Genomic DNA, 26,899 nt, shown 5'->3' with positions numbered 1-26,899 from the left:
ATAAAGAAGATTTTCGTTGGCGTTTGATCTTTAAAGACAGGGGATCATGTTTAACAGTTCTTTAATCTGTTGTTGAACAGATTAAATAGAAGGATTTCCCTTGTAAAGCACGTTTAACTGCAAAAATTACATCAAGAAACATCAAAATGCGTCATATGTTAGCGGCTTTATTTTTACTTATTGTTTAGAAATACAGAGAAAGCGACAGCTGGTGCCACTTCTCCTCTTTACTATTATCCTCAAGGAAGAGGATGAAAAGGAAACCACTGTTGCGCAATCTTACCCTCCCTTTACGTCAACAACACGAGCCCGCCTTCCCTTGGACGCCATTGGACGAGCGTGCTAGAGCGCTTTGCCCTGATTGGCTCTCCGCTACGTCAGTCTTTGTCGCTCAGCTTCCTGGTTGTAGCTGTCAAACCCTGGCTACGGTTTTAGATAACAACCGATGTCCTCAGTCGCCGCCCAGCATCGCCCCGAGCGACTTTTATTCAGCCACAAAACGAGAAAGCCTGTAAGTGGAAATGTCTCATGTATCAACTAGTGTCTTTTGGACCATTTTGAATATTTAGAACTTAGTTTTATCACGTCTTTTATTGGCGAGGGGCCAAAAACAGAGCAACATCTGCGAGCTTTGCTAGTGCTTCCATGACAACGAAGAAATAACCTCTTCTTCTCGGTTGTTCTGTTAAAGGACATGCTAAGCTAATGTGCTATACTTCCTCATGTTTGACCGTTTAAATAAATATCAGTTTCTTACAATGCTAGCCCGTTTCTTCCTGTGGAGGTGTAATTTTAACTCGTCTTATTTTTATAGCGTAAAGCGCTTAGTCGTGACTGTTAAGACGAACCTGGCGGTTGGTTTTTCCCCAAACTGAGCTCAGTGAGATTTCAGGTTAGAATAACACCGACTTCCTCCTGTGTGGTAATGACTATGGAACAATATAGCAATAAAACAGACATATCAATATACTACCACCTGGTGTTAACGAGGAAACCTGCCACAGTATGCACGGGAATCCTGGTTATCCTGTGAAAAGAGCTAAAAATAGACAAGATGTCAATGGGCTTCGCCGTGTTCAGAAAAAGAAAGAGCCCCCTGTACAGTCAGGAAGCCCCCCTCTTGTGCTGACTCACAATGAGTTTGCGGGCTCATGTAGGTGAATGAGAGTAGTTTAAAATGTTCTGCTTGTGTCTGGTTTTATTTTGTGGTTTAGCTGGTTAAACTCCACAAATCAACAGGTCTCAGCCAAAAGTTTTCCTCCAGGCTAATGACTGTCATGTTTGCTTTCACAGTCTGAAGTAAAGGGCCAGCTGTCAGGGTGAGAAATCATGTGGTATGTCACAGAGTAGGGTATGATTCCTGTTTCAGTTATTAAGGCTTCTATGCAAAAAGGATTCAGATTTATTTCAACACTAGGGCTGATAGGGCAATCCCCACATTACTCAAAATGAGAAAGGTTTAACTAACCAATTCATTAAATAAGAGGAAGTAGCAGTGAAGATAATGAGTCTTTAAATTTGTTAAGGAAAAGTATGGAGTTTTCCAGATTTTAATAGGAATATTTGCCTTTTTTACAGGGTTCCAGCAGATCCTTAAAAAGTCTTAAGAAGTCTCAAATTGGACTGTTCAAAAATAAATCCATAAAAAGTCTTATTTTTAGTAGTGAGTGGTCTTAAATACAAGGAGGCACTTTCACTCAGAGGTGTTTTTATCCAATTTTTGTTTTCTACCTACATTTATTCAATTTTAATGATTATGCTTTGAGTATATGCTTGCTCTGTATTGTGATAAATAGTACTGTACAGTGTATATTAATCAAAACAGGCATTAAATGTGCCAGAAACCATCTAATTTGGGTGTTTTTGTAAAAAAAAAAAATCTTCCATCCATTTTCTATACCGCTCATTCACAACCAGGCACACTCACATTCACACCTACGGGCAATTGAGAGTCACCAATTAACCTAATGAGCATGTTTTTGGTGGTGGGAGGAAGCCGGAGTACCCGGAGAGAACCCAAGCGTGCACGGGGAGAACATGCAGACTCTGCACAGAAAGGCCCTGGCCCTGACCTGGAAGCGAACCAGCAACCTTTATTATGTTATCAATTTTTATCAGCTCAGATCTTTAAAAAGAGTCTTGAATTCGGTTGTTAAAAGTGTGTATTCTATGTTGTCACTGATATACTTTGAGTATTCATGTCAGCCACTAAAGAATAGGAAAATGTATCCCTCTTTAAGGCTTGTTGCTGCCATATTGTTAAATTAGGTGTACCTTTGGAAAGTGGACTGCATGGTGGCAAAGTGCTGTTGCTACACAGCAAGGTTCCTGCTTCGCTTCCCTGTCAGGGCCTTTCTGTAGGGGTCTTTCTTTCAGGGCCCCCCATGCATACGTTGGTTCTCTCCGGGCATGCTGGCTTCCGCACCACCAAAAATATGCTCATTAGCTTAATTGGCGACTCTAAATCAGACATAGGTGTAAAAGTGTGAGCATGCCTGGTTGTTTACCTCTACATGTCAGCCCTGTGATTGACTGACCAGTCCAGGCTGGCGCCCAGTGACCTACAATGACTGCAGAAGACATAACCTGTAATATTAGGATATGTCTTACCACCACTGTATTGCTTAAAATGTATTATTGAATAACTTAATAATATTTATCTATCATTTATGTTTAATCCCTTCTGCTTTCATTGCTTTCAGGATCACTTGAACATAAAACTTGATCATTACTGTGCAATACAGTTTAGCATGATATCAGGATTTTTTTCTGAGACCATTAATACCATAAAAATCTCAAATTAATGCTAAGAAGATCTACTTTGTTATTGTTTTGAACATGCTACATACACATAGGCCACATTGGGCATGCACTACTCACAAGATGCCAAAATGAGACACTGTGGGGCACATTTGAAAGTTAGCAGCGAGATCAATCCCATTCTTTAGTTAATACTGGGATTGGAACTAGTGCTGCACAATTAATCTCATCAGGGTTGCAATCTTGATGGCAGGCTTACCAAAATACCTGCAAAAAGGCATTGCACTTTGTAAAGGTAACTTTCCTTTTTTAAAGGAAAATATTTTTTTGTTTACTGAAAAACATTCAATTTTTATTATTTTGGGGGGATTTCAACTTAATATTGTTTTATTGTTACTTAAAGTTTGTAATTTTTTTTGTAATTTTTTTAGTTGAAAAATGCACATTTCAAAACTATCACTATTCTGTGCGTGTTCCTTGATAACAAAGCAGGAAGACTCATGATACTATTTTTGTGCTATATTGTAATCACAATTGCACATTGCAATATTGTCCAGTATAATTGCAATTGACTTTATTATATTATACAGCCCTCAACTTTGACTGGTGACCCTCTAGCGCCCAAACTAAAGTCCCTACCGACTGAGCTGCTGCTGTTCTGTGAATTGAAAAACAAATTGCAAAGGAGTTGCCATAATATTAAGAAGTTATTGAGAATCTGTTCTCCTTGCATATTTTGTAATGAAGAACTTTACTTTAAAGGTGGAGGAATCATTTTATTTTGCCATACAAGAAGGAAAAAAAATTAATTTAATAAGACAGTGTTTAATATTGATATATTCTACTCTTGTCTTTCACCCTTTTCAGTGCAGAACAGATCCTCAAGCAGCATCAGAACTAACCAGCAAACCCACTATCACAGTCATACACAGTGCTATAATTATATATCAGCCACATACTGCCTGCGGCTGTAGCTGGTAACATATGCAGTTAGAATGGAGTTCACTATTCAGGTCTGTGTAACTGGTTATTCTGGAGGTGATTTGCCTGAAACAAGTTCAGCTTTTCTAATCAGACATCTCAATCCTGCTGGCCCTTTTTCAGACACATGCAGGTGTAGGACATGTCTAAATAAGTCTATGCTGTGGAAGTTAATCACCTACTTAGATGCTGATAAATACCTCTGTCCTGTCTTCAGCAGCTTGGTCAAAAATTGGCCCGAGTTGTCGCTGACCTAATTGCATGCTACTTGTTATAATTGTTATACCAAACATTTGTTTTTTGACATTTGTGCCATCTGTAGCTGTGTTTTATTAAAATGCATTAGAAGCTGCTCCAGCGTATGCCACTCCCTGGAAAGCTTTATTCAAAGAACTCAATACTTTATTTGGGCTGCTCCTTGTGGGATTTGAGGCCTTGCCAGAACTGGTGTCACGTTCTGCTCATTATGGACAGCAGAGTTGTTGTGAAAATGTGCAAATGATATCCTGCAGCTATACGGTATCATTGTTTTAATGTCCTTCTTTTGAACAATATTTAACTTAAGATGTTTTTGTTGCACTTCAGTTATTTAAAGATTGATTTCTAGCAAATATAACCAGCTGGTCAGATATGTTTTCTGCTTCTTTTTTCTGTAATGAATGACAGCTAGTATGATATTTGTCATTTTTGCAATTTAATCCATAATGAAAACTTGAACTTCTTGCTGGGACTTGTTTGCTTTCATGAGGTATACAGTGGCCAGACAGAGAAAGTAAAGTGGTGGGTAGAGAATAAAGGCTGGACGGGTGTCTTATTTCTCCTGTAGGTTCATGTTGGATTACAGAGCTACTTTAGAGTATGAAGGTCAGATTGAGCCCTAAAATAATGACCCTGGACCTCCAAAGATAATCAGTTCACCTTTCTGCCAAATCTGAGAAACATCCCTCATTGCATTCTCAAAATATTGTGCTCACAACATTTGAAGTCACATTGACATTGTTCCTCAAAAATGTATTCAGAGCATCCTTGAGTCAGGGTGGACATTTGTGCGAAGTTTAAAGAAAATCCCTCAAAGCCCTCTTGAGATATCGCATTCACAAGCAAGAGATGAACATGAGGGTTGCTGACCTTGACCTTTGACCCCCAAATTGTAAACAGTTCTTATTTATTCAGAGTGGACATCAGTGCAGATTTAGCAGAAAATCCCTCTATGTCTTCTTGAGATATTGCATTTACAACATTGACCTGAACATACATGCATGTGGATGGATGTATGGACGGACAACCCAACCCACAAGACCTCAGGCCCTGGCTCTGGCCCACTAGAAATATGCAAAGTTGCATAACATGAGTATTGACCCTTTGTTCAAAACTCAGCCAAGAATAGAACTTCAACAAACTTTGCAGCAAAATATCAGTAAAACATTTTTTTTAAATAATTAAAAAGGTTGGAGTCACTATTCCGGCTCCTCTGATGGAAGGATGTCCATCTGTCCCACTTTTACATCATTGCAGAGTTCTTTTTTATTTTTGCATGTGGATCAAACAGAACAGGACACTGGGGAGCCTGTGCCATTTCAGTATGCCTTTTTCTGACATTTTAAACCACAAACAACTAATCCATTAATTGCAGAAAATAAGTGGCATAGTTATCAATAAAGAAGATGATCGTTAGACTCAGCTCTGAGTTTTAAACAGCATCTGAACAAGCTCAGTTTTCAAATGTTCCTCTGATTTTTTGAAGTTCCTTAATATATATAACATGTGATGTGGGACTTTTCTTGAACTTTTCTCCTGCTGTCTGTTTCAGCCTGACTTGCAGCTTTTTGGACCCTCCCACTCCCCTTACTATCCTCCTCCTCCTCTCAGCTCTGCATGCCTCCTTCACATGATCACCTGTCATGTCAGTAGACTTATAAACAGGGCGTCCCTGCTGCGTCTTCTCACTGCACTTTACTTTTTCCTCCACAGGGCCAACCATGGCGTTCAGGAAGGCTCTTAAACGGACAGCGATAATAGGTGGCGGGGCGGTCGCCACGGTTTTTGGCCTCTCACAGCTGATTGAGTACAGGAAGACCCAGGTATGTTCAATGGAAAGATGTCATCTCTCAGCTTGTGTTGCTTTGCTTATTTTTGCATGAGCTCAAAAACTCCATGTTTGCAGGATTTGAACAGAGATTCTGCATTCTAAGCATTTTTACTGCTAGTATTTTGATCATGAAATCTGTTTAGATGCTTTTCCACCCCAGGAAGTTCTTAGCCTACACACAACTTGAAGGTTTGTATTCCTTCTGGCCTGAAAAGGCCTTCTAAACAGAGAGGGAGTGCCTGTCTGGGCATGTGCTGTCTAGATTTAGGAATGTGCTTTCTTTCGTCTCATAAGTGTGTTTACTTTTCCAGCTGTTGTATGAGGAGCATAAGCTCACAACACAGGACCTTGAAATGCTTTAAAATGAAGATAAACTCTAACAAGTAGGTTTCGAGTTTCTGTTGAACTCTCATGAACCATATAACCTAACGATGTTTTTATTTCACTTCTTGGCCTAGTAACATATATTTGTTCAATAATTATACAGAGGAATGGAGGACAGCTTGTTCTTTAGGAGGGGTGGCTGTTTAAGCATCACAACAAAATCTTGACTCAATATTTGAGGTGTTATGCTGTGGGAATACATTCAAAAGGGCTAATTTTCTAAGTGTTTCATGAAATAAATGTTACAAATTTCATGTCTCTCTACTTGTGTCTGACTTACTTAGCCTATCAGGGTTCACTCCAGGATTTTTTTAGCCATAGAATTGTATTTATTTTGAGCTGTGGTTCTGTCCCTTCAAAATGACACCTACTTAGACATATCGCTGTGAGCAGTACCTACCCAGGTGGCATCTACATATATATCAAGCTATAATGTTATGCTATGATAAGCCACCTTTCTGTATCATTATACTTAACTTTAAAGTATCAGAAAGTGCTTTATGAGTCAATTGCTCAAAACACAGAGCTTTTATTTAGAGTGAAGCTGTTTCTGTTGGTGATTGTTGCCATGGAAACACAATTTAGCACCAGCCAAATTTAGTCATTTCACCCTGGAGATGTTTATGAATGTAGACTATGCTGGAAATTCTTAAAAATGCAGGGAGTCTGTCTTCTCTAAGTATTGTTTATACTAACTTTGTACATATAATTTTAATGCAGCTCCTTGTTTTGTAAGTTTTGTTTTTCTACGGGAGCATTGATGCTTAGATCCTCACTCTCCAGACTTACTACTTGTTGAATAGCTTTTTGAAACTGTCTTCAGATTCTGTGCATCAGCATGACTGTGTAAAGATGAGGACTGAAACACAATGAACAGCAGTGAGGTCTATAAGCTGTCTCACCTCATGACTGGTGACACTGAGCACAGCTGTCCTTGAAAGACATAAACTCGGCCACTGACCATACTCATGAACATAAATAACCACGCAGTGTGACTTCATTTGAGATAGACAAGCAGCTGTGTGTCTCTGCGTGACTTTTGACCCAACATAGACCTATTTCAGGCCACCTTCACAGCTCCATACCAGCTTTTACTGGACTGTACAACCTAATGTGAACTCTGTTTTGTGTCCACGCGATACCTCTGTTTGCCCGCCTTCATCCTCTCAACCAAGACTGGATTGGTAAGCAAAGAAGTCGAACCTGATGAATTATAATTATTTTTCACAATAGTTTGTAATCATGCATGCTTCTAATCCTAGTAATTGCACTGTTGATGACATGAACGTCCGTCTCGTCTCCTTTACAAGGGCATATGGCTTGGAGAAGTTTTCAAGACAGCGGCCGATTGGCTATTAGCATGGGCTGCGCTGTGCCTTAACTTGATTACAGGGGGCCAAGCTGGCGCTTAATTCTGTGGTGGTGTTTGTCTGTATGCATCATCAAAAATAGACCATCATTATATCATTGTCTTTGTTTGCGGTCGTGGGTCTAAATTACAAATGCCCGCTTCCATTTGCAAGTCAAATGCCAGGTTTGCTTCAAAGCAGCTTGATGCAATCATTTAGCTCCAACTGCTAAATAGAAAAATGAATAAATCTTTCATTAGAGGTGAAATCCCACCTCATCACATCAGAGGGGAGCTGTGCTTTTCTTTATTTACTGTGATTATTCCTTTAAATTAATTATTTTGCCAATCAAACAATACATGTTCGACGACTGGAATGTGATTTTTTTTTGTTCTTTTTCTTTTCTTTTGCAAAGCTGAGCAGCATGTGGCAGCACATAGTGACCTTCATTCAACTTTCCTTCTCATTAACTTTTACATCCTGAATTTTAAGCAACACTCCAGGTGAACCTGAAACATCATCAGTGCATCATAATCTCACGTTAACCACCAGGAATGAGCTTCAGCAAACTAATCTTGGATTAGAGATTAAAAGCTCATTGTTGGGTGTATTACAAGAGCACTTCAAATGCATGTACCCTGGATTAGATTGCAATTTCACCTCTTTTTGAAAAAGTTGCTTGTGGACTCAGTAAATCAAGTTAATCTATCTTGTAAAAATTCTGATTTTTAAGTTAAATTTCTGCTTTCAAATACTTTATTTTAATGTCTGTCACTACTTCCAGTAAACTGTATTTCAATGGTGTTTTCTGCAGAAAATTTACAAGTTATGGCTGGCAAAAGACTTTAAATTAATACAAAGAGCAATGAACCACACTTAACCTATGTTTACCCTAGTAACACACAAATGTATACAGAAATCACTCTTTGAGTTTGTAGTTTTCTTATTCATGGCAGCTCTGACAGGAAACATTGTCACATTGCTACCTATGAGATTGTACAAAGAACATCTTCAGGGTCCTTTTGTAGTTTAGGTCAGCCACCAGTGGGTCATTGGGTCATAGGGCAGTGGTTCTCAGCTGGTCCACCTACTGTAATGTGAAGTAGGGACCCAAATTTCTGATTTTTATTAAATTAACTCAACAAAAAATGCTGAAATTTAGACCTTGGAAGAACCCAACAAGAGGCTGAACAAAGAGACTGGCTAACACTTTGGGAGGACATGCATGAAAACATTTTATTTCACTATGTTTTACCATTATAACACATTTTGGTTGTTTTTTGGAAAGGTGACAAGACATTTATAAATTATCAAATAAATACTAACTTTCTTGAAAATTAAGGCTAGGCAATTAATTGCAAATTAGGTTAAATCACAATATGGCCTGCTGCAATTTTCAAAATGCGTAAGGTGCTGGTGTTTCAAAACACCACTTTGAAACTATTTGCAGCAGAGATTTTATACATTACAGGCAATCATTCTAGTAGCATATTTTAGAATTTTCCTTATTGTTGAATGTTTTTCTTGTTTAAATATGAGAATTATATGAAAATTATAATACCCTTTAATACAACAGTCATATCCAATTTGAAAAATGAGTCAAAATCATTACGATTAGATATTTTTTCACAATTGTCAATATGTAATATATATATATCAGTTACCAAAAATGCCTAATGTTTCAAATGAGATACAAAAAAAAATATATGTTAAATTTTAGGGAGATTTTGATTTTTTGGATTTCAGTAGAAAGTGAAATTTCAGTTCCAAAAAATTAGATTTAATTTGGCTATAATTTGTGCTTTCAGGCTTTAAGGGGTTAAATTACAAGAGACTATTTTCCCAGATTGTTCAGCCCTATTGAAAATATTTCAATTCAAGATAACAGGATAAATAAGTGAAGATCTTAAGAAAACATTCAGAATTTACTAATTTTCCTGCAAAATAAAGTTTATGAATAGATGTCTGCCTCGAGCTTGAATATCAGAGATATTTTGCCTTTTGAGTTTGCACAAAAATACAGAGCTGTAAATCCATCCATTTTATTAAGTTGACACACAACCAGTTAGCTACTTGCTAACTTGTTAAGATGTTGAGCTGAATAAGGTCAATAGTAGCTTAACTAAAAGTGGTCATATCGTTACCCACAATAGAGGAGATAAACAGGACAGACTGCACATTGGCATACAGAAACACCAAATGTTTCTGTTGGATCTAACAAACTGATGCAGGAGGATTATAAACACTTAAATTTCTTTTTCTAAGACAGTAGTTAAGACAAATAGGAAACACTGCTTAAAGTAAAAAAAAATCCTAATTCCAATTTAGTAATATATTATTCAACAGTTGCTAATAATTCATTGAGATATAGAGAAAATAATCTCAAAGATCGAATAAACTGCTTTATATACTCTTGAAAAGTTTTATTTAACACAAGGCAGCACATTTTTAATGTAAAATCTGATTGTAAAAGTATCCTTTAACCCTAGCTGTACAATTAAAAATAAGATGAGATGTTTCTGAACTGCAAGGAAGTATAATGCAGTATTTCACTATAATAAATACATGTTGACATTCATGATTTTTATTCTTGCCATTAATACACAGTAATGATGATGTGAATGTCTTAAAGAAATCTCATTATGCACTCACACCAAATCCATAATGTATTACAATGATTAAGTCATTATGCATTATTTCCCATGCAATTTTATGAGGCTATTACTATGCAAGAAATATCAATGCTCTCACAACACTTAGAAAGCTGCTTATGATGCTTCAAAATGCACCTGAAGGAAAGTGTTGCCGTATTTTACATAATAAGTTAACATAGAAACATGTAACATAGAAGTCTAGATTTGCATGACGAAGAGAAAACATGGACATCTTAGTCATTTTTCTTAGTGTGTCAATGCTGTTGAATCTTTGTCACACCCAGGCTCGGTTAGCTCACGTGGCAGCAGAAGCTGAGCTGAAGGTTCCCTATGCAGATGAGCTTCCCTCTAGACAGGCGCAGCTCGCTGCACTGAAGAACACTGAGGAGTTTGATGTTCTGATCGTTGGAGGAGGGGCCACGGGGGCAGGATGTGCCTTAGATGCTGTCACACGCAGTAAGATCACTCTCCAAAGCTTCTGTTATTTATGTGATATAACAGGTTTTCATGATGTAGAAGTGTCCTCATTTATTCATGACTTAAGAAGGGAAGCGTCTCACATACTGGCAAAAGTTTCAGTATAACAACTGTTAAACACACCTATATTTTATGCATATGAAAAATGCATAGATATGTTTAGAAATATTTTCTGCTGCACTGGCTTATAAAGCCATTTTACTTTTTAAACTAAATACAGTGCCTATAAAAAATATTCACCCTCTTGGATGTTTAACACTTTTATGGATTCTGAAATCTGCCTGGATCAGGCAGTCCTGACAAACTGAGCGACTGTGCATGAAGGAGACGAGTGAGAAAGTCCACCAAGACACTTATGACTACTCTTAAGGAGTTCCAAGCAGCAGAGATGGGAGAGACTCTGCAGACAACATCTGTTGCCTAGGTTCTTCACCAGTCAAAGCTTTATGGGAGAGTGGCCAAGAGAAAGGCACTGTTTAAGAAAACTCATTTAATCTGGACTAGAGTTCAACAAAAGGCATGTGGGAGACTCCATGGTCAAGTGGTTGAAGGTCCTTTGCTCTGAGGAGACCAAAATTGTGCTTTTTGGTCATCAAACAAGAGGCCATGTTTGGCAGACACCAAACACTGCATGTCACTACAAACACATCATCCCCACTGTGTAGCACACTGGTGGCAGCATCATGCTGTAGGGATGCTTCTCAGTAGCCAGCCCTTGAAGGCTTGTAAAGGTAGAGGGTAAAAAATGCAGCAAAATGTAGGAAAATTTTTAGGGGACAATCTGATTCAGCTTGCAAGAGACCTATGGCTTGGGAGAAGATTTATTTACCAGCAAGACAATGACCGGAAGTATACAGCCAAAGCTACACAGAAATGGTTTAAAGACAATGAGTGGAATGTTCTGGAGTAGCCGAGTCAAAGCCCAGACCTCAATCTAATAGAGAATTTGAGGCTGGACTTGAAAAGAGCTGTTCACATCCAATCCCCTTGCAACCTGACAGAACTTAAGTTTGATTGAGACCCATCCACACAGACTCAGTGCTGTGATTGCAGCCAAAGTGGCATTTATTAAATATTGACTTGAAGGGGGTAAATATTTATGCAGCCTCTTATTTTACCTTACATATTTTTATTCACTTAACTTTACTTTGTATAAATTTGTTTTCACTTTGAGATTGAACATAATAGTTCTCATTGACTTATACCAAAAGCACATTTTATATTTACCTGCTACATGACAATAATTTAGAAACAATTCTTGTAACACTGAGTAATTTTTAAGACATGTTGATATCAATATTAGCAGGGAATTAAGTTTTCCTTTCCTGTTGTTTTTCCCCTCCAGACCTCAAGACTGCCCTCGTTGAGAGAAGCGACTTCTCTTCTGGGACGAGCAGTCGGAGTACAAAGCTGATTCACGGCGGGGTCCGCTATCTCCAAAAGGCCGTCATGAAGCTAGACTACGAACAGGTTCCTATTTGTCTTCTTATTTCCATTTGCACACTGTTTGTACACTCTTTTCTCATCTTCCTCTTCTTTCCACTGAAACAGTACATGATGGTAAAAGAGGCCCTCCATGAGCGAGCCAACCTCCTGGAGATTGCACCTCACCTGTCTGCTCCGCTGCCAATCATGCTTCCTGTTTACAAGTATGTGCACCAGAAATGTTGCGAAAAAGCCCAAAAAATAGGTGACATCCTGTCCAATATGACATAAAAATTGCAGCAAAGATTATCTTTGAAATGATAAAATCTTCTCTTTAATTACTGCCGTTACTCTGTAGATGGTGGCAGTTGCCTTACTACTGGGCAGGGATTAAGATGTACGACCTGGTGGCAGGGATCCAGTGCCTGAAGAGCAGCTACATCCTTAGTAAGACCAAAGCCTTGGAGCTGTTCCCCATGCTGAAGAAAGACAAGCTGGTGGGAGCCATCGTCTACTATGACGGTGAGTCAGTGCTGCTCAGCTCTTATTTTTTTTCCTTTAAATTGGATAATTTTACATGTGGACAGTTTTATTGAAGACATGCTTCCTTTTGTGATTCATTAGCCACCTATTTATTCCCTGTAAAACACTAAGAGCTGAGTCATTATTGGTGCTCTTGCCCTTTTCCTTCTTGTCTTTTTCCTGAAGCGTTATGTATTATTGGTTAGCAGTTGCTCTGCTAGTCATAGCTGCATGTGATGTTGTCGTGATTCAAACAGGCTTATGTGTCTGAAACCCTCCAGAAAACATGTGAAATCAACGACAAAAAGGTCAAAAAAGCTCAAATCTGATATTTTTCAGAATATTTAGAGCTGTCTAAATTAAAAAGGTACACAAGGTGAACTAATAGAAAATGTTAAAAATAGCTCTGAACATGCAAGTAAAAACAGAAGTCTTTTTAGAAAAAAAAAATTCTTCCTTAAAATCAGTGAGGACTTTTCTGTAAAGCATTTCAGAATATGAAGAAAGGATTTCGACACACAAATTCGAATAAAAAGTGGAATTTCCTAAACAAATCCTGCATCAAAATTAAATTCTCTTGTTGAAAAATTTCCACAGGCACACTGGGAGATTACTTAATAGAAATATTTGTTGTTCCCTGTCCCTCACATCTCCACTGGTGCCCAACAAAACGTGTTGACAGGCTGGTGGGATGCCCTCTTCTCCCCCCATGGCAGTAAAGGTTACTTGTTCCCTAGATGGCTGCAAATGTGAATCAAACATATGCTCAGTGTCCAGCTGAGTGTGAGGAAATCAGTGCCAACGGCATCCCATTCTTTTTGACGACATAAATAACAACATTGTGTCTGCAGGCGATTTGTGTCTGTTTCTGTTGTACTCAATGAAAATCAGCTCATCATGTCTGATGACAACCAGCTGAAGTGGGCAATTAAACAACAACAAAAAAAAACAAAACATAATCACTGTCTTTAAAGGATAAAACATGAATATCCCCCCACTTTTATCTTGTTTAATTTAAAAAAATAAAACTCAAAATATGGGAATAGAAATGGTCAGATTTGTGGATTTACTGCAGCGTGAAAAAGGAAAAGCACATCCTTGCTGCAAAGCAGCATATGTTTGATTTCCACCTCCCCCCATCCCTCCTCCATCACCCTCCATCACCCGCTCTGAGGGGAAGGGATGGAGGAGGGGTGGGGCATCTTTTCTCCAATTATGCCGTCTGGAACAATCACGCCGGTGACATTTCGAAATCTGACCTTCTCTCCCGGCGGTGTAGAGCGCAGAGGAGCATCGTCGTCGGTAGGGGCGGCTGAACAGCAGCAGATATTTCCAAGGCTGTCTGGGTGACTGCTGCAGCTGCTACCAACAAACACAGGAGGATGTTTTTATTTTCATATACACTAGACAGCTAATGTGAAGGACTAATCCTGTTATTTAGAATTCGCAAGGTGGTAAAATATGCAGTGAAAAACAAGGCTAAAGTGTGCTGTTGCAGCTTAAAACATGGTTTTTGCACAAAAGCCTGCAAAATGAGAGCTGATTTATCAAAGAGAGACATTAATTCACTTGCTTCATCTCTCAACTACAGACAAGAGACAAGACTCCATAGTTGTCTGTTTTTGTAGTCTGTTTCAAACCCTTTTTTCATCTTATAAGCAAGCACAAGTATTAAGAAAGGAAATTGCCTTTATTTCTGTTCATCTTCAGGAACCACCACAACCTCAAATTTACAAAAAAATAATCAGTCCTTCAGATTTATTTGATGACAAATAATGTTTATATAAGACATAACAAAATACCACAATGTCTCAATATCACAAAAGTAAATCTCAATTAAAATGTCAGTGCATGAAAATAAAAAGCATTTCCTCTCAAATGTGTAATCTTAAGCAGCCTTTTGTCAGTCAAAATAAACCATAAATATGAGGTTAGGGTCTCAGCTCTTATGCTTGCATCTTGATAGCTTTATTTAGTAAAGAGCATTCAACCAGTAGCGCTTTTGCCAAACTGCCTTTTTCCAAGCACACATCTGCGACCTGCTGACCCCTTTTTTTTTGGTCCCAACCCACCAATTCTCAACTCGTCAAATGAATCTACAAGAAAAGCAAAAAATGACTACTTGCAAGTATGAAAACAAAGAATTTTTTATGCTCATGGCTTTTATTTTTCTATATTCTGGTCCAGTTCTGCAAGAGCTTGTTTTCCACCTTACTTGACAATAGGAAAGGGTTTTAGCAGTGGTTTCCAACTGGTGGGTCAGGACCTGTTGAATGTGTACCTGGCAAAAACAAAATATAGTCATGAAGTCTGAGGAGCTTTTTGAACATGTATTACTTGCTCTTCCTCTTTGTTTTGCCATAATTTTGGCAGGTCCTAACTGCTCTATTTTTCTTTAAAACAACCTGATTGGTTGAAATATATTTGTAGTTGATGGCGGGCCCTGAGGCTGGACCAGTTTAAGAGGACAACATATTACTAAAATCAGGGTTAGAAAATCATGGGTTCCTGAAACCCTCCATTTTTATCACACTCTACCTCTCCGTCTCCTTCAGGGCAGCACAATGACGCCAGGATGAACCTCGCCATTGCCCTCACCTCTGCCCGCTACGGAGCTGCCATTGCCAACTACACCGAGGTGGTCCACCTGCTCAAGACAAAAGACCCTGAAACCGGCAAGGAGAAGGTGTGTGGAGCCCGCTGCAGGGACGTCATCACAGGTGAGACAAGCCAAGTGCCATACGTAAAGAATTCCCATTTCAACTTTTTACAGGAAACCCATTAACTCCTCTGTATTTATGTATTTTGATTGCTGTTTAAATGTTTTCTGTCTAAAGTCTGTTGTCTCACATGGAACATTCAAAGTGTGTGTTTGAAGGTGCTGTACAAAGAAAGTTTGACATGTTATCTTTATTATGTTGCAAATATAAATTTGCCTACTTAAAATGATGGTAGCCTTCGACAGAGGATGCAAGCAGTTCTAAGTACAGTGTATGCATTACATACTTTTACATTGATGCATTTCTTCTCCATTAATTTAAGTTATTATACTACTTTAATACTCTTCCCACTCACTTTCTTTCATGATCCTGCCTGTATCTTTTAATTTGCTTGACCTTTCTAACCATCAGGTTTCCAGTGCAGTGTGAAAAGGTTTATTTCAGTAACAGCAAGGCCTATAGAAGTTTAGAAAAAAGAGTAAAGATGTTAAAAAATAATTAGTGTTCTGTATTCTAACACATGGAATTAAGAATATCTAATATTAAATACCTCACTGGGTAATAAAGAATACTTTGTCAAACCCTTGCAAAGATTTAAAGGTGGGTCTGATGTTAACAAGAAAAGTGAAATTGTTGGAGGAAAAACTTGACATTTCAAAACAAATAATAAATTTTAAGCTCACATTAGCATACCTGTCAACGGCTGTTTTTAAACTATTAATTTCCATCAATGTCGAGTAAAGTCTCGAGTATTCTTTAAGTCAGGAAATTTGGAAGCAGAAGGAATTTATAAAATGAAATTGTACAGGAAAATGTTAAAAAACTCTGATTTTTTTTCCTCTCACAGGGGATGAGTTTGACGTAAAAGCAAAGTGTGTGATCAACGCCACCGGCCCGTTCACCGACTCTCTAAGGAAAATGGACAATCAGGAGACAGCGAACATCTGCCAGCCGAGTGCAGGTGTTCACATTGTCATCCCCGGTTACTACAGGTATAAAACACCTACCATAAAATCCCCTGTATGAGATGCTTTTTAATACGAACTGTTGCATCAAAAATGTTGGCTGTGGCCAATATACTTGTGCGAAGCACTGAGACATCTGCCATCACACACTCCAAAACTTGTTGCTCTCAAAAATGTGTAAGGATACACAACTCGTATCAGATCAGCAGAGGTTTGAGCCGCTTTTTAACAGCTTTTCTTCCTCACTCAGTCACAATCCTGCATTCAAATAAAGCAGTGGTATACTGTTGATTAGGTATAGTTTGTGGAGCAGTGGATTGTCAATTAAAGGCAACAAGAAACTCTAATCGCAGAACTATCTCTAATGGCATCTTGTGAACTCAGATCCCAAAAACCACCTTACGACTTCTGCACTGATAATCCAGATTTCACATTAAGTACATCCATGTGGTATTTTAAAAACATTTATTCCTTATTTTAGTGTGTAAACTCTAAGCTGGCTAAGCTATTAGCTGACCTATACTTCATGCACATGACAATCTTTGGTTAAAATACAGCACAGCAATAGAGTAGGTTATGCTGAAGTCGGAGGGCTTTTTTAAAGTTCAGCCAAGCTTATTGAGCAAAACCCGAGGGAGCGAGAGCCCTTTTGAACAGCGGCAGAAATGCCAACCACCTAATTTTCCTCCTGCCGCTATCTGTCCCCTCACCACCTCCTCTTCCTCCCACATATTTTCCATTTCTGTCGTTTTTCTTCTCCCCTCTTTTCTCCTAGCCTTTTCCCTTCTCACTAAAGCCTGTCCTGTTTTCTTCGAAACTGTAAAACCAGGCACAATTTAATATTCTACTCATGCCAATGTAACAAACTCTTGTCTGCGTTTTTTATTAAACCACAGCCCAGACAACATGGGTCTCCTCGATCCGGCCACAAGTGACGGGCGTGTCATCTTCTTCCTGCCCTGGGAGAAGATGACCATCGCCGGGACAACTGACACGCCCACCAATGTGACGGCCCACCCAATCCCAGGAGAGGACGACATCAACTTCATCCTGAGGGAAGTCCGCAACTATCTGAGCCCTGACGTAGAAGGTAAGGAAGAAAACTGGATTTCTAGAGGTCAAAATAACATGTAACAAGATACACTGAAGACAGAAGAGGTAACTCTGTAGAGGACTGCAGATTTGACCATAAGTTGTGTGTTAGCATTATTTATGCCAAGCAGAAACTACATATTTATTCATGAGTGCTTTCAACCTGAAACAACCTACTAAGGTGCATCAATACTTGCCAAAAAGCAGCACAGTTATACAAGATCAGGTGTTTTAAATGTGGTTTTGTTTATTATTTGATGTCACTTATAAATAAACTCTTATCAATAAGAAATTAAACTTAAACCCTATGAAGACACAGAGGACTAAAAAACATAATCAAGCATTATGGACTAAAGCTTCATGCACTTGTTTTATTACTGGTTCAAAGTGAAATATTTTGGTCTTAATTCTCAGTGCGAAGAGGAGATGTATTAGCAGCATGGAGCGGCATCCGTCCTCTCGTGACCGACCCAAACTCCAAAGACACCCAGTCCATCTGCAGAAACCACATCGTCAGCATCAGCGACAGTGGGCTGGTCACCATCGCTGGTCAGTTAGCTGTTTAGCATTAGCTTCTTTAACTTTAGCAGGAAAGCTGTTTATTTACATCAATAGAATGATTTACCTTTCGTGTATCCAGGTGGAAAGTGGACCACCTACAGATCCATGGCTGAGGAGACTCTTGACGCTGCAGTAAAACATCACAGCCTCTCTTCAGAGCCCTGCAAGACCGTGGGTCTGATGCTAGAGGGAGCAAAGGGCTGGACGCCGACACTCTACATCCGCCTGGTGCAGGACTATGGACTTGAAAATGAAGTAAAAAGCATACTTTTTCTTTCTGATAACACTTTGATGTCACAGTTGCATCACAGAGGCATGTGTGGAAAAAAAACAGAGGAAGCAAACTAGATTCCTGGTGTAAGGGTCTTAGGATTTTATAAAAGGTAAATGAAAAAACATTTTTATAAAATACCATTGTCGCAGATGCTCTCTGAAGCAAAACACAGGCATATGTGGTTGTATTTTATGGCACATCTCTTACATTTCGCATTTGATTAATTGATAAACAGAGAGTTGGTACTCATCCAGCCACACAAGAATAGATACTGTCTGTATGTTTGACTTGTTTGTGATAACCCGTGTCTTGTGTAGCTGTGTTTTATGTCCTTGCTGTGTGCTAGATAGTACATCGTCCTTAAAACTGTAAACCATCTCCTTCCTGGACATGGTCGTTAAGTACAAATTGTATGTGTCAACAGATTTCTGTCTTTGGTGTGGATGCTGGGTTCCTTCACAAGACATACAAAGATGACAATCCAATATAACTTTGTTTAGTTGAATTGTTTACCCACTGTGAATATAGCGTAGGAAACCTCAGCCTGTTACTAAGAGTTAGCCCGTCTATAATTTACCTTCTGCTGAAAAGCTGTTGAAATAGTCCAGAATATTCTGATATGGTTGAACAAGTGGCACAACTGTAGACAACACATAATTTTGGTATTTTGATTGCACTTCACTGCAGAAATCACTTCCTGTCCCTCTTTTAGAGTATTTCATTGTACCGTGACGTCATCTAAAAACAAACTGATAAATTAAATCTCGTGAAAGAGTCCAAATTGACTCCCTGAAGATTTTCATCACAGTAACAAAAAAATTCAGATCTTTAATTACCTGCTGTTGGTACTGACACACAGTCACCTCCAAACAAAACTGCCTCTCACACACACAAAGACACACAAACCCTCATACTATCTTCTACAGCAGTTAAGCTGACATTAAAGCGGCTGCTGAAACAGCGCTGACATTTCTGCAACACAAAAGACTGGACACGCGTTGAACTCCACTGTACGCTTCTATCAATGGCATTAAGTAAGGCCACATTGATTTACACCAGCTACACGCCATCTTTCCAATAATTAGGCTTTGCGTTGCATTAAATCCAATAAAATCATAGTTTCCTGAAGAAAAAGAACACGTACAGTCTACTTACTCCTCATTAGAGGCGTTCTGCACCAACTCAACTGCTCGCTCCGATATTGCTTAAAGGTCACTGTTGATATTTGGACAACGCTTGCCCTTTCACATGATCGGCACACCAACGATCTGAATAGCAAAAAGGCCTCTCGTATTCTGTAAACACTCATTGACAAACGGTGCTAACACTTAACACTTTGATTCGCTCACAAGAGTATCAGGAGTTGCTACGATTTATTTTTTTTAATCCAGTGATTGTAATGTTTTCTAAGCGAAAAGGAAATTTATATTTATGAGTAAACGTGATATAAAGCTTTTTCCACAACCTGTGCTGTAACTGTAAAAGATAAAAGAAGTAGAATGTTATTTCTCCAGCCAGGTTTTCTTTCTGCTTGCTGAATATGATTGTGCTTTTTCTGATTCTGTCTGTTTGTTGCATTTTTTTTTCGTTCACTCACAGGTCGCTCAGCACCTTGCCTCAACGTACGGAGCAAAGGCCTTCGACGTGGCCAAGATGGCTCAGGTCACTGGACAAAGATGGCCGATCGTTGGAAAAAGATTGGTGTCAGAGTTCCCTTACATTGAGAGCGAGGTGAATTTAATGTCGGTAAAAGGTTCATTTTTGTCTTGCAAATTCTTCCCGTTTAACCTAATGCGGCTCCTCTCTTTCAGGTGCTGTATGCCATGAAGGAGTACGCCTGCACAGCTATCGATGTGATCGCCAGACGAACACGCTTGGGCTTCCTGAACGTGCAGGCAGCTGATGAAGCGCTGCCTCGCATTGTGCAGATCATGGGGAAGGAACTGGGCTGGAGTGAGGAGAAAAAAACGGTAAGTTTTGGGGATTTATTTCATTTGTTTTCCTTAAGTTCTCTACTGTAGAAAATGAGCTTGTTTTTTCAGTGCTTGAATCCCTTGTGGGTTTCTACTATTAACAGTTCATAATAGAAAGGTCCACACCCTTGATCCCCTCAGAGGAGAAGCTCTGCTTGTGTATGAAAGAGAAGAAATGATATGTGTTGCATGAAAGCTGAACTCTGAGCTATTTTAGGTTCTCATTGTTCACAGAGGACATGCTGAACTCTTACAGCACATCTTTATGATGACACACATTCAAGTCCTCTGATAGTTTGGTTAATAAAGAGGATTTTAATATTGAAGCTTTTATTGTTAAATAAATACCATAGTATTTTCTTAATCTGATATTTGTAGTAACTGTTACTGATTTATAAAGTGCATTTAGATTATTTTTTTGTTTTGTTTTATACTACAAAGTATGACCTACAAGCTTGATTACAAACATGTTTGTGCTTTTATTTCATCAGTTTCAGATGTATTTATATATCTCTTAAGACATTTTGCAGGCACACTTGCAATACAAACTTGTTCCTTGGTTTGCTTTGTCACCAAATACCTTGTGACACAATCCTCTAAATGTTCATTCCTCTCCTAATGTGTCCCTCAGGCAGAGCTTGAAGCAGCCAAGAAGTTTTTGTACCACGAGATGGGCTACAGGTCTCGGTCAGAGCAGCTGACTAAAACATCTGAGATCAACCTGGACTATCAGGAAGTAGTCAGGTAACTTTTGCTTCTCCTTTGAAAAAAACGCAAACTGTCTAGCTTTCTGGTCAGTTTCTGAATCAGTCAGAAGCAGCAGAGTAAGCTTCTTCCACTCTGTGTTTCAGGTACAAGAAGCGTTTCCACAAGTTTGACAAAGAGAGCAAAGGCTTCATCACCACTGTGGACGTGCAGCAGGTTCTTGATGTGAGTCAGCGTTCAACACGTCCTCTTTCTTTCTTTCAGATCTTTACACACTTTATCTAAATGATCACATTTTGATTTCTGCTTCTGTCTCTGCAGAGCATCAACGTGCAGATCGATGAGAACGCTCTCCACGAGATCCTGAATGAAGTGGACCTGAACAAGAACGGACAGGTGGAGATTGATGAGTTCCTGCAGGTATGTGACAAAAACACAACCATCACTGAGTGAGGATATGAAAAAGTGGTTTTAGAAGTTGGTCTCAAGTGATTGGAGGATAAAGACACCAGTGGTTAATCAGTATTCCTGGCTACCATTACACCATGAAGACAAAAGAACACTCAAAGCAACTCAGAGAAAAGGTTATTGAAGTGTGTAAGTCAGGGGGTGGATACCTCTGACCTCTGTTGAATTTGGTCAGTCACTTTAAAAGGGGTAAATGTTTATGCAGTCACTTGTTTTGAATCATTTTTGTAAGAATCTGTTTTCACTTTGACATCGGAGAGTTTTTTTTGTTTTTTTTTTTTCATAAAAAAAGCCAAATTTTATTGGCCATTGATTGATTTATATAGTTAAGGGTAAAACATCTAAGGGTTGCAGGCTTTTTATAAACACTATATAAAAAATGAAATAGATGATTGAATGAATTTTTAAGTAACAGCTGCTGCAAACAAAAAAGATGTAATGTGTTTGAATTTATTAATTTCAATTGTGAGGAAAATTGTGTTACTGGTATTTGCAATCATAATGTGCAAAAACAGCAATGAAAATAAAATAGTATGGTAGTGTAATTTACTTTTCAACTGCTGCAAAATTTTCATGTGTAATGATTTAATGTGCAAAAATATTAAGACAAGATTAATGTATATAAAGTTTGTATCTTACGCCATCATTTTAAGAAAATTAGAATCTTGGGATTATAAGCTTGGTAAAATGGAGAATCTGAAGGAAAGAATACATTTCAAACAGGGGTTCCTCATCACACTTGTGCTGTGATGTGCCTCGAACGAGAGCAACCATTAATGTCACCTTTGTCAGAACCTGCAAAGCTAATGGGACTGAACCAGTGAAGGCAGGATAATGTAAACCCAGGGGAACACCATATATTACACAAAGCATTATTCCTCTTTGATTGGAAATTTTAATTTTATCTGCGTATTTTATCCCAAATTTTCAACCCAGAGATCAACTTGTGGTACCGTTCTTTTCAAGGATTTTTAAGTCTAAATGTACTCATTTAAGTATTTAGTTATGCCATTTCTGGGTAGAAATAAGACATCCTTTCTCTCATATACGGTCACTTAATCTGCAGCATAAATCAACCCCTCGTTAAATTATAGGACAATCCTCCACCTCACCTCTGAGTACACTGAACATCCGCTGCTGCAAACAGAAGGTGTGAAGCTTTAACTCGACTAGATAGACCTAATTAAAGAGAAAAGCAGTGTAATGAGGCCTGAAGTGAGTCCGTCTGCCGATAAATTACTTTCTCACCTGAGTCCAGAAAGAGAGTCATTACAGGAGAGCCTGATGACAGTCGATAATATAGTCTTCAGTAATGTGTCGGCTTCCCTGCAGAGGGAACAAGCTGGATAACAGTCAGAATATCTTTTATTTATATAGTTTTTATCATGTATTTAAGTCTGTTATGATGCTGAATGTGTGTTTCTGCTTGTGTGTACGCCTGACCTGCACGTCGATGACTTAGGCACAACAAACAGGTAGTGTACATGATGGAAAACAACCACTAAAACCTTCTATAAACCCCTACAAGTCTAACTTTAAAAGGGGTTCCTATCATTAACAGTGAAGTTACATAAACCTTTATTAAGTCCTGTGGTGAAAAAGATGTCAAAAGGAAGGGATGGAGGGAGAAAACACCAGAAGTGTTAAAGCTGATCTTGGAAACTGATGTGTAATGTGACGTTTATTTTTATGTTATCAACAAATTACATGAAAAGACCAAAACTAACATGCAGGGAAGCTTTTAGTATCTGACACTGCCAGAATTTTTGGTTTTGATTCAGTTCCTTTAAGCAGTGGACCCCTGCTTTTTCTTAGACCTCCTCCCCTCCTACTTGTGTCTAAGAAAAGCTGAGGCCCCCCTGGACCCACAGTAGGTCAGTTTCATGTAAATAAAGTGAAAAAATTCCTCTGTTTCAGCTTTAACACAAAAAAAAAAACATTGTTGGTGTTGGTTTCATTTTCTCATGTTCAAAGTCGGGTTGTAAAGGTGATCGTTATCTTAAAGCCTTTCATTGTGGGTATTTTTGTCCAGGTAATTATTTCACCCTCAGTTTTGTCTGACAGGTTAACCTTTATCACACACGCCGTGTATGACTCTATGTCCTCTGCTGTTTCCAGCTGATGAGCGCCGTGAAGAAGGGGCTTCTGTCGGACAGCCGACTGGCCATCCTGATGAAGTCAGCGGAGGAGACTCTGGATAAGAGAGGCCCTGTGACAGTGGACCGCAGCGGGGGCGGAGTCTAAGACAACAGATGAAATCTGGTCTTTTATAAGGTGGAGATAGCGAATGCAAATACGCTATTTGAATGACAATAATGCAATCAGGCACACGGGGAGAAGAGTTCGGCCAAATCAGCGTCCCTCCTGAGTGTGTTTTTGGGTGAAACGGTATCTAATGATCGAGGCGGAGGGTTTTATTCTCATTAAGTCAGAGTTTTTCTCAGCGTCAGGTGCCTCTGATTTTACACAACACATAGTTAATCTGTTTTATACTGTCTTTTAAACAAACTTTGATATTTTAATCATTACATCTTCTCTGAAAAACTCCTTTTTAACACGATCCACTGATTGTTGAGGAAACATTCTTCTCAGTGCGATGCAGCTTTTTCTGTCGGCAACTAATCTTTTAGTTATGCTTTATTTTACGGGTCCATTACCTCATTCTAACTCCTTTAAAATATCCTGGAAAAATTAGAAAACTTTGTTTTATTAATAGAAAAATAAAGAGACAGTGTTCACATAACATCAAGAAGCTTTTAGGCACTGTTTTGTGGTAATCATTGAAGTTCACATGGGTGGTGTTGAAAGCTTCTTAAAGAGAATGTTTTGTACCTTGTAAAGTAACCCGGTGTATTTAGTGTTTATGTAGACAAAAAAATTGTAACATGTTTGTTCAAAGATTAGGCTTTATCTACTTTAATATATTTGCTTGCCACATGAAGAAATAACGGTAAAGCACAACAAGAAATCAAGCAGAGTTTAAGAGATTTTAACTTTAATAGATGTTCAGTGTTAATTGTGCTGCAAATAAGCATAAAAAATAGAACGGATTAGGTATGAGGACTTAAATCACCATGGAAAATTTATCACTGTGATTTAAATATTTTGATAGGCAATAAAATTGCTGCAGTAAGAGATTTATTTATGAATTACTACTAAACTTAACAAATCCAAAGGGGTTCAATCCCCTTTACTAGTCTGATGTGTTTGCAAATTGTGACCCTTTTTATAATTTGGTTGGACATCTGTACTGGAAATTCAGATCCAAGTTGATGGCTTACTTACACCAATCTAGCCCTGTTGAGGAGTAATTTCAGTCTAACAGGACATCGCAAGATTTTTTTGCTAAATAGTTTCTTACTGCTTCCTTTAAAGGCATGGCAAGCTGTTAAACAGGCCCCACTAGCCTCTTTGCTCATGGTGAGGTATCCCAGCGTGCTATGTACATGAAGCTGCTGGTGATGCTAATATCAATCCCCAATTACTTGTTGAAGGGGGGATTAATAGAGAGAGGTCCGACTGCAGACCACTGATTTCTGACAGCCACTCTCACAGACCATTCATCTGAGACGCGGGTTTATCTCAGAAAGGAAGTGCCAAACAAAGCCTGTTGGTTACATTCATGAAATAATCATGTAGCAAATATCACAGAAAAAGCAACATTTCATTAATAATTCAGAAAATATCAGACATCTAATCTGGGATTAAATTATGTAAAGACCTGTTTTAGAAGTAGATACACGAACGGTGGTTCACTTTAGCTTTGTTAGCTTTAGGTAAAGCTAAAATAACTATGCTAGCTGCATAATTATTGTGACTACATAAGCCAATCTAGCTAAGTTAGCTTAAGCAATGTGAGTTTTAACAAAGGTACCTAAAGCTCACCTAGCTATGTAGACTACATAGCTTCTTTGTGAGCTGAGCTTTGGCTATGTTAGCTATAGCTAAGTTAGCGTTAGCTAAGTTAGCTTTAGCAATGTGAGCTTGAGCATGTATTGATATCTATGGCTTTAGCAAATACAGCTAAAGCCAACTTGGCTTCTCAAATAACGTATACATAACACACATAGCTGCTTTTTGAGCTTAGATTTATCTATGTTAACTATGTAGTTATGTAGCTCCTATATCTGTAGCTAAGTTAGCTTTAGCAATATAAGCTTGAGCATGTATTGATATCTATAGCTTAAGCACACATAGCTAAAGCTAACTTGGCTTCTCAAATAACATATACATAGCTAACACAGCTGCTTTGTGAGCTTAGATTTAGCTCTGTTAACTATGTAGCTACATAGCTCCTATATCTATAGCTAAGTTAGCTCAAGCCATATGAGATTTAGCATGTATTGAAACCAGTGGCCTTAGCAAACATAGCTAAAGCTAATGTAGCTTCTCTGATTAGATATATGCGTAGCTAACTGTGCTGCTTTGTAAGTTTTGCTATAGTTTTGTTAGCTAGGTAGCTAACTTAGCTACATGGCTAACGAAGCTACATAAGCTGTATTGGAATATTTTCATGAATGATCAAGCTTTTCTCCTGTAAGCAGACTGTTTTCTTGGATTTATTAAACCTTTATCACCTTCACCCATACTCGAACCCTAAGCTGAAGTTAAATCAGAGATTGTGAGAGTGATTGTCAGAGATCAACAGGCTGCAGCCAGACTGGATTGGACTTTATAAAAGGGGCTTGTTGTTGTTTAGTAAACGTATTAACTGTTACCAAATTAAAAGCTGTTTGGCTGAAAGACCAGCACTTATAGGCGAACTGAGCCAAGTGATCCAGATCACTCAGCAGTGCCAGAAGTGAGGCTGGTCTGACATAAGTACGCCATAAGTTTTTGCTCACTTGCAGACTACCACTGATCACAACAGCTGACAGGGTAGTCTTTAATGTGTGCCTGTACACATGCATCTACACTGCCTATCCAGTCTGAATGAAGGCATACTAAACCACCAGGGTATACAGTCTGAGCTAGAGGATACCAAGTAGTCAGTACATGTTAAACTGAATTGATGCGTAGCATTCAGGATGGATAAACTGGGTCGCATTTAGCACTCCTTATGTATTTAGTGTTTGAGTAATTTGTGTCTTTACACTTAATTTAAAGAAAATAAAAACATATTATTAACAAAATTATTAATTCTTTCCAGGAACTCTAAATAAAGTGAACAATGGACCCTAAAATGAAGCTTAAACAAGCATTTAAATGATCTTAGCATGTTACAAACTCTTCAGGTAATGTTTGATAGTTCTCAAATCACTCTGATATGTCTCTGAGGTCTTCTCTTATCCCAATGATTTTAGAACTGGGATAAGTCTAATGTGCTTCTTCTTTCCTACTGAGTTTTCCATCTTTTGCACTAAAATCAAATCACTACTGACTCGAGGTTTACATGACAAGGTTTCCAGCTTTAGAGTTACTGAGAAGATGCTTTTAAATCACTGCTGCTTTGCTTTTATGTTGAAAATTATTTATTCTTCCTGTCACTGCATCTGTTTAC

At 38.5% G+C, this 26,899-nt stretch overlaps 1 protein-coding gene across 2 annotated transcripts; it reads left to right on the top strand.

Annotated features, from left to right (window-relative positions):
- The first annotated feature begins 410 nt into the window (after window positions 1-410).
- Window positions 411-25,058, top strand: gpd2 (glycerol-3-phosphate dehydrogenase 2 (mitochondrial)). Of its 2 annotated transcripts, XM_041781828.1 has the most exons (18): window positions 411-511; window positions 5,713-5,822; window positions 7,390-7,398; window positions 10,502-10,673; window positions 12,040-12,164; window positions 12,246-12,343; window positions 12,478-12,641; window positions 15,197-15,361; window positions 16,209-16,353; window positions 17,223-17,416; window positions 17,833-17,967; window positions 18,059-18,234; window positions 19,853-19,984; window positions 20,065-20,223; window positions 20,858-20,970; window positions 21,078-21,156; window positions 21,253-21,351; window positions 23,518-25,058. In XM_041781828.1, the coding sequence occupies exons 2-18, from the start codon at window positions 5,721-5,723 to the stop codon at window positions 23,641-23,643; spliced, it is 2,193 nt and encodes a 730-aa protein (XP_041637762.1). In that variant the 5' UTR covers window positions 411-511; window positions 5,713-5,720; the 3' UTR covers window positions 23,644-25,058. The 2 variants fall into 2 exon arrangements, with proteins under 2 accessions (XP_041637762.1, XP_041637763.1); XM_041781829.1 differs by lacking the exon at window positions 7,390-7,398.
- Window positions 25,059-26,899: the final 1,841 nt, after the last annotated feature.

Source organism: Cheilinus undulatus, linkage group 24 (genome assembly GCF_018320785.1).
Source record: "Cheilinus undulatus linkage group 24, ASM1832078v1, whole genome shotgun sequence".
Classification (NCBI taxonomy): domain Eukaryota; kingdom Metazoa; phylum Chordata; class Actinopteri; order Labriformes; family Labridae; genus Cheilinus; species Cheilinus undulatus.
The sequence above is the reverse complement of the archived record's forward strand: the minus strand, read 5'-3'. Positions and strand labels throughout refer to the sequence as shown.

Coding starts and splice junctions, on each gene's coding strand:
- gpd2 (XM_041781828.1), top strand. CDS start 5,721: ATGGCGTTCAGGAAGGCTCTTAAACGGACAGCGATAATAGGTGGCGGG. Junction 10,674..12,039: donor CTTAGATGCTGTCACACGCA/GTAAGATCACTC, acceptor TTTCCCCTCCAG/ACCTCAAGACTGCCCTCGTT. Junction 20,971..21,077: donor GACTATCAGGAAGTAGTCAG/GTAACTTTTGCT, acceptor TCTGTGTTTCAG/GTACAAGAAGCGTTTCCACA.